The sequence below is a fragment of the Capsicum annuum genome, chromosome 11 (assembly GCF_002878395.1).
Source record: "Capsicum annuum cultivar UCD-10X-F1 chromosome 11, UCD10Xv1.1, whole genome shotgun sequence".
NCBI lineage: Eukaryota > Viridiplantae > Streptophyta > Magnoliopsida > Solanales > Solanaceae > Capsicum > Capsicum annuum.
Window position 1 is genome coordinate 34,435,852 of NC_061121.1, and position 7,057 is coordinate 34,442,908.

A 7,057-nucleotide genomic window follows, 5' to 3' on the forward strand; every position below is an offset into this window, starting at 1 on the left:
GGTAAAAAATACAAACACCTGATAGTTCAACTAGAAACTCGCAAAAAAAAACCATCATACTTCAAGTGTATATTTTTTCTAACCATTAACTCATATAATTATAAAGGACTATTTTGAGTATAAGTCCAAACATAAGGGACTATCTTGTACCTTTTCTCAAATAAAGGTGTCAAAGTTCACAAGACTTAGTTTATTATCATGCCTATTGTTCATTGTTTATGAAGAAACATTTTTTTTTTCATTTTGCGGCAATTTTCACGAAGTAGAAAGAGAAAGAAAGAGCCAATAGCTTCATGGATGGAGACAAATATCAAAAACCAGCAAATTATTGAAAAAATGAAACCCTAAGTTACTTTATCAATGTTCAATTTTTTCAATTTTTGAATAATTATCTTTTTTTCTCTATATTTTCAATCATCGGTGCGGTCGTAAAAACCTCGATTTCCGGTCTGTCAATATTATACTGTAGTATATATCTAGAATTATTATTTTTTTTCAGTAAATCGAATCGGTGAGGAAAAAAATTGGTGGAAAAAATATGCCGTCACATGCGGATGTAGATCGGCAGATCGAGCAATTGATGGAGTGCAAGCCGTTAGCGGAAGCGGAGGTGAAAATTTTGTGTGATCAAGCGAGAGCGATACTTGTGGAGGAATGGAATGTGCAACCGGTGAAATGTCCGGTGACTGTATGTGGTGATATACATGGACAGTTTTATGATCTGATTGAGCTTTTTCGTATAGGGGGAAATGCCCCGGATACGAATTATTTGTTTATGGGCGATTATGTTGGTGAGTTTGGTGATTATGTTTTGTGATTGTGGATTTTACGGGTGTTTGGTTAGAATTGGGAAGGTTTAAGTAGGATTTTGGTTGATTGTTTGTGCTAAATGAATGTGTTCTGTTGCATTTTTTGTTGATTTTGTTTGTGTTTAATGATTTGTTGGGGTGGTATAGGTGGAATATGAATTGATATAAATAGGATGTAGAAGTTCTCAGTAGAGACAAAAATACTAGGTGATTCTTTTCCATTTATGCTAGTTTTGGTGGACATTTACCTGGTAGTATCAAGACAACGGTTTCTGGTGGGAGGTGGCAGGTATCCCTAAGGTGCAGCAGAGACAAAAATACTAAAATACTAGGTGATTTCTTTCCATATGATCTAGCCTTTGGTTGACAGAGTTACCTTACCTGGGACTTGTTGCTTGGTGGGAGGTGGCAGGTATCTTGTCGAATTAGTCAAGATGCAGCAGAATTAGTCAAGGTGAGGTAGAAGCAAAAACACCAGGTGATTTCTTTTAATTTGTTCTAGCCTTGGTGGACAGTTACCCGGTTCCTATTGCTGGTGGGAAGCGTCAAGAATCCTGTGGAATTAGTGGAGGTGTGTGCAAGCTGGCCCGGACACCACGGTTATAAAAGAAAGGATGTAGAAATAAGAGGGTTTCTGCTAATGTAAGCAGTACTTGGAGGATAGTATAGGTTGTGCTTTTGTGGACCAAGTGGATTGTGAAGTTTAAAGGTGCTGCAAAGTAGCAGCTTTATGGTGGTTGTTTTGTGGTTTGGCGTAATTCGCGATTTTATTTTGAGAAATGTTCATGATAAGGATTATATGTGGTTCGGCTGTTCATTTATTGGTAGTGTTACTATAATGTGTCAACAAATGGCAAGCTTTATTTTGATTTATTTACTATTTATAGTCGTGAATGATGACGTGTGATTGTGATGTGGATCTCTAATGTGCTTTGTGGTTGGAATATGACAAAGTAACTTCATGGCATTGATATAATGTTTGCAGGAAAAAGTGGGAGAGAAGTTTCTCTTCATTTGTTATGTTTCATTCGGTGCCAAAGACGACAAGTTGATAAAAGCGTACACATGCAAAAATCCTCGTGAGAGTTTTATGCTGATTGCCAAACAAAATAATTTGGCCACCCTATTAGATGAGTAACCACATATTTTTTTTTTATTTGTGAAATCCCTTTGGGAGGTGCAAGGTTCAAATATTTTGGTGGGTAATAAAGCCGCCCCTCTACCTTTCTTCACTTAAGTACCAGGCTTTTGTCAGCCACATGGTTTGAACCTGTGAAGTGCGTCTAACACACACATCATGTGCTGCGCTCTTATCACTAGATCAAAGCCTTGTGGGGCGGTTGAGTGACCAAAATTGGGTTGGAGTTATAGTTTACTTTATCTCATAAATACAATTGCTTGACAACTGTCAGCTGTAGTGATTCTTGTCCTTTCACAAGCTTCTTATTGGTGTGAGTGAGGAGCATCCAGAAAGCCAATGTTCCGTGCTGGATTTTTCGACTGAGTCATATTCTAGCAGACAAAGATTCTAGAAGTTATTGCGTGTCTGGAATTGCTCTTTTGGGTCTTGCCTTCTAAATATGTTCTTTTGTTAGAGAAAGTGCTCCCATAAAGACACTGCTTCTTAACGTTACCATTATCAAAAAATAGAGAAAGACGGCATTTATTCTACTCATCTGAAAAAATTAGAGGGCAGTTGAGCAGTATAGGTTTTTCCTACTCATTTTCATTTGTTTTCTGTATATAGTTTTAACCAGAAAGGCAGTGTCCTGTTACCTTACATCTGATAAGCATGGGTTCCATGAAATTATTTACTGTTTTTTATTTTTAATGACCGATTTGATGGTAGTTAGAGGCTTCCCTTTTACGTTTTTTCTGTTTTGTTGAATGTTTTGCATCTAAGGTAGATTTCATTATACATCTCCACTCCATCAATTGCTATGACTGTATATCTTATTCTCTTTTTTACTGTTTCTTTGATGGTTCCCTGTCTTACCTCTTCGTGTTTACTTTTTTGTATGTTGACTAGTACCTCAGTTACCTTGTTGGTCGAGTACATTAACATTCATTGTTTATCATTAATAATTGCCTAATGAATGCAGACCGTGGATACTATTCTGTCGAGACTGTCACACTGTTGGTTGCTCTGAAGGTCCGATATAGAGATAGAATCACAATTCTTAGGGGAAACCACGAAAGCCGGCAAATCACTCAAGTGTGAGTTATTTACGTTTTGTTCATATTGAAGTGTGTAAATGAGGTTGTCTTAAAACATAATTGGTCTTTCTTAACAGCTAATATTCTTGTCTGAAAAGATAGTTGATCTTTCTTAACAGCTGATGTTCAAATGTTATTCTTTTCCATTGCTGAAACAGTCTGTTTATGTATGACATTTTAAGTTCTACATTTATGCAATGCTACTTTATCCAAACAAAAAAGATTTTCTGCTTTGCTCTTATATTTCCATTTAATATACCAATCTGCTATTTTTCCAACTTGAATTTGAAGAACTTAATATGAAATGCTGCCTTATATTTTGTAATGGTCTACCTTTATGCTGTTTGGTGTATGATAATTTCTTGTTTGTTTGTGTCACAATTTCACTTAGAGTTTTACGGGTTTAGGATGTTTCCAGAGGCCACTTTCTTTCAAAAATTATCCAGTCTGGTGGAATTAACTTTCGTGGTGCTTAGCATCCTCTTTGCTTCTCCTTGGATTTGGGTGAGAGTAGCAATGCACTTCCATCGCTCAAATGTCCTTTCTTGATTTGTGTCTGCTTTATTGCACTCACGCAGCGTGTATAATGAACTATGATGCTTCGCTCAAATGTCCTTTCTTGATTTGTGTCTGCTTTATTGCACTCACGCAGCGTGTATAATGAACTATGATGCTTCTCTTCAATGTATCCAGCATAACACTTCTTTCCATTTCTCACCCTCTTTCCCAAAATAAAAGAAAATAAAAAAGGAACATGTAGGGTCAGGTATTAATATTCAGGATATCAACTCCTGGTTTGCCCTAAGAAGTTGAAGAGAGCAGAAAGACAAACATGTTGCTTGAATTATATGTAGCAAAAACATGCATTTAAGTCATGTTAATAAGAAAGGAGCAATAGTTTTGAAGAGTTGATGGTGGCTTTCTCATCCCCATGCTATTTGACAAGATTGTCCATTGCTTTGGTTTTCCAGCTCTTATTGTGGACCTTGATCGCTGATCATGATTATTTTTCCTTTTTGGTTTTTTTATAAGCTTTTTTTGTTATACCTGGGGAGTAAGGGGAAAGATAAAGGGAAGGGGAAAGGGGAAACATGTGAGGGGATTACAAGGTAGGGGATATGAACCCTCAAGGTAAAAACTCAGGTAGCCAGTAGCCAATCAACTGTACTACTAAAATTCCCAAGGATTAGGTTACTCAGGCTTGTTAAGCATTGATAGAAATTGGTGTAGTAGAAGTGCTGGGATAATGTAACTTTTCTTTTTTTTTTGATTAGTAATCAAAGATTTTATAAATGCTTGCAGTAAGCCAGTACGCAATAACATAACTACAGTTTGTGCAGATCCCTAATTGTATCTAAAACTGCATCAACATCGTGTACAATAACCAGGTTGACCGAAAAAGCTAGCAAAGAAAAACATCTTTGTTTTAGGCTATGTAAATTTCTCCTATGGCCTTCAAAGATTCTGTCATTTCTTTCAAGCCAAACATTCCACCAAATGGCTTGAGGCTTGGTATTCCAAGTTATTTGTGATTTCTTGCACATCCCTTCTTTGTTCCAACATTATAGCTCCCCAGTGGATTTTGTTGTGGGCCAGGACAACTGTAAGATTGACAAAAACATGCTCCACAGCTGAGTAGTAACTTTACAATGCAGAAAAGGTGGCCAACATCTTCAAAGTACTCTTCTCACTTGGGGCACCTACTGCAAAGCTGTATTTTCCTCTTTGAAGGTTGGAATGGGTGAGACAAGCCTCTCTAGCCACAATCCAACAGAAGCAGGACTATTCTTCCTGGCGAAGAGATAACTAAAAGGGCAGCCCGGTCTACCCCCTTTGTGCGCAGGGTCCGGGGAAGGGCCCCTCCACAAGGGCAAAGAGATAACTAATACAAGCAAAGTCATTTACAAGGTCTAGGTGAAGATCATGTATACCTGAAGTCAATCTCCTAATCTTGCCATTTCCCAGCCCTCTAGAAGTCATGAAACTCTTTGCATGGACAAACTTAGCAATCAAACTCAACAGGAGGATATCGTAACTGAGTAGTTGGACAATGATGTAATATTTGAAGCTTGAACGTTAAAGTTGCTAAATCTTTTACAAAGTGTCTCTTCTTACGCATGTGTCTCTAGTTATCTTTTAACCAAAGGATTGGCATTGATAACTTAAGTCACACTTGGGCATTGTACATCATCCTTTTTGTGCATGGAGATAATTCTTCAGAGCACAAGGTTCATCTTAGCAACTTTGCTCTCTACCCACTCGATAGATGTTGAACTTATGGTTACTTATCAATGAAGGTATCTAAGCAATCCTTTTAATTTTTTATTTGATTAAGTATATCTTAGGGCGGTCTTGTTGGGTTGAATCATCTATGCTACTCATGATCAGCTTCCCTATTTGTTTTACGCTGAATACAATATGACTGCAGGTTCAAGTCATGTTTGCATTAATTGACAGATCCCTTTCTTGCTAGGTATGGGTTTTATGATGAATGCTTGAGGAAGTATGGAAATGCTAATGTTTGGAAGTATTTCACCGATCTCTTTGATTATCTACCATTGACAGCACTCATTGAGAGTCAGGTTTGAGCTCTTACTGAACTGACTATTTACTTTAACGTAATTGTTGGCGAGTTTTAACAAGCCTAATATACTCAAATTGTAGATATTCTGTTTGCATGGAGGACTCTCACCATCCCTTGATACTCTCGACAACGTCCGATCACTGGACCGTATACAAGAGGTATAGAAATAGTTGTGTGAATCAAACTTTTACACGTTCATGATATGTTAAACTAGTTGTGTTGTATTTTGTCGTTGCCTGCTCTCCGTCCACTTGCTCTATACGACACCATGTAGCAAGCTATCCAATTTACCTAACAAAATTGATTGTGATGGCACAACAGCTTGTTGTCTTATGTGGGTTACATCCTTTTTATTCAATAGAACTACAGATATAACCAAACCAATCAAGACTTGAACAGGAAGAAAAGAAAATCATGTGTTTCTATTATGATGAGTTCGAAAGAGTCTCATTTTCTTTCCTAATGTGTTGCAGAATAGGGGTTTGACAATGTTTTGTATGTGTTACAGTGGCTTGTAGTGTAGTCTATTCACCAGCGAATGTGATCCTCTTACTATAACACTTTACTGTCGTGTAGTTGCTCCTCCCCACCTATTTGCACTAGTGGCTTCCATTGTTTTAGATGTTTCATGATTTTTACATCTTTATGGCAATTTTGCTGATCCTGTTATTTTGCTTTGTTGTGGTTGTTAGGTGCCACATGAAGGGCCGATGTGTGATCTTCTATGGTCTGATCCAGACGATCGCTGTGGTTGGGGAATATCACCTCGAGGGGCTGGGTACACGTTTGGACAGGATATAGCATCTCAGTTCAATCACACTAATGGTCTCTCGCTGATTTCTAGAGCCCATCAGCTTGTCATGGAAGGTTATAATTGGTGTCAGGTTTGTCGATATAAACCATACACTTCCCTATCTCTAACAGAAAATTTTTGCTCAGGTATTAGTTTGTACTTTTGACATGATGCTGGTTGCTTTTTGGCAGGATAAGAATGTTGTAACGGTATTTAGTGCTCCAAACTATTGTTACCGATGTGGTAATATGGCTGCAATTCTAGAAATAAGCGAAAACATGGAGCAGAATTTCCTTCAGTTTGACCCAGCTCCACGACAGATTGAGCCTGATACTACAAGGAAGACTCCCGACTATTTCTTGTGATTCGAATACTTGAGCTGACTGTTTGTAGCCAATCAATATCGTATCCCTGTAGATGTGTCTTAAAAAAAGAGTTTTGTTATTTGAGGATTATTATCATCATCATCATCATTCTTTTGGTTGGAATTTGCTTTGCTGCTGGCTTTTAACATGTGCCCGTAGATTCGCCAGATTTTTGACAAAAAGCCTTAGTGTCTTGTGTATATTTTTTTGCGAGAAGCAGCAGCAATAACATGGCACATTATGATCTGTAATTTGAAGTTCATCGTAGAAAGCAAGTTACTTTCTGATA

The 7,057-nt window shown here is 37.6% G+C and overlaps 1 protein-coding gene across 2 annotated transcripts; it reads left to right on the forward strand.

Annotated features, from left to right (window-relative positions):
* The first annotated feature begins 205 nt into the window (after positions 1-205).
* On the forward strand, positions 206-7,057 carry LOC107847727 (serine/threonine-protein phosphatase PP2A-2 catalytic subunit). Of its 2 annotated transcripts, XM_047398713.1 has the most exons (7): positions 219-791; positions 1,795-1,888; positions 2,912-3,026; positions 5,500-5,608; positions 5,691-5,768; positions 6,303-6,494; positions 6,595-7,057. In XM_047398713.1, the coding sequence occupies exons 1-7, from the start codon at positions 750-752 to the stop codon at positions 6,766-6,768; spliced, it is 804 nt and encodes a 267-aa protein (XP_047254669.1). In that variant the 5' UTR covers positions 219-749; the 3' UTR covers positions 6,769-7,057. The 2 variants fall into 2 exon arrangements, with proteins under 2 accessions (XP_016547659.1, XP_047254669.1); XM_016692173.2 differs by lacking the exon at positions 1,795-1,888 and having other exon boundaries at positions 206-791.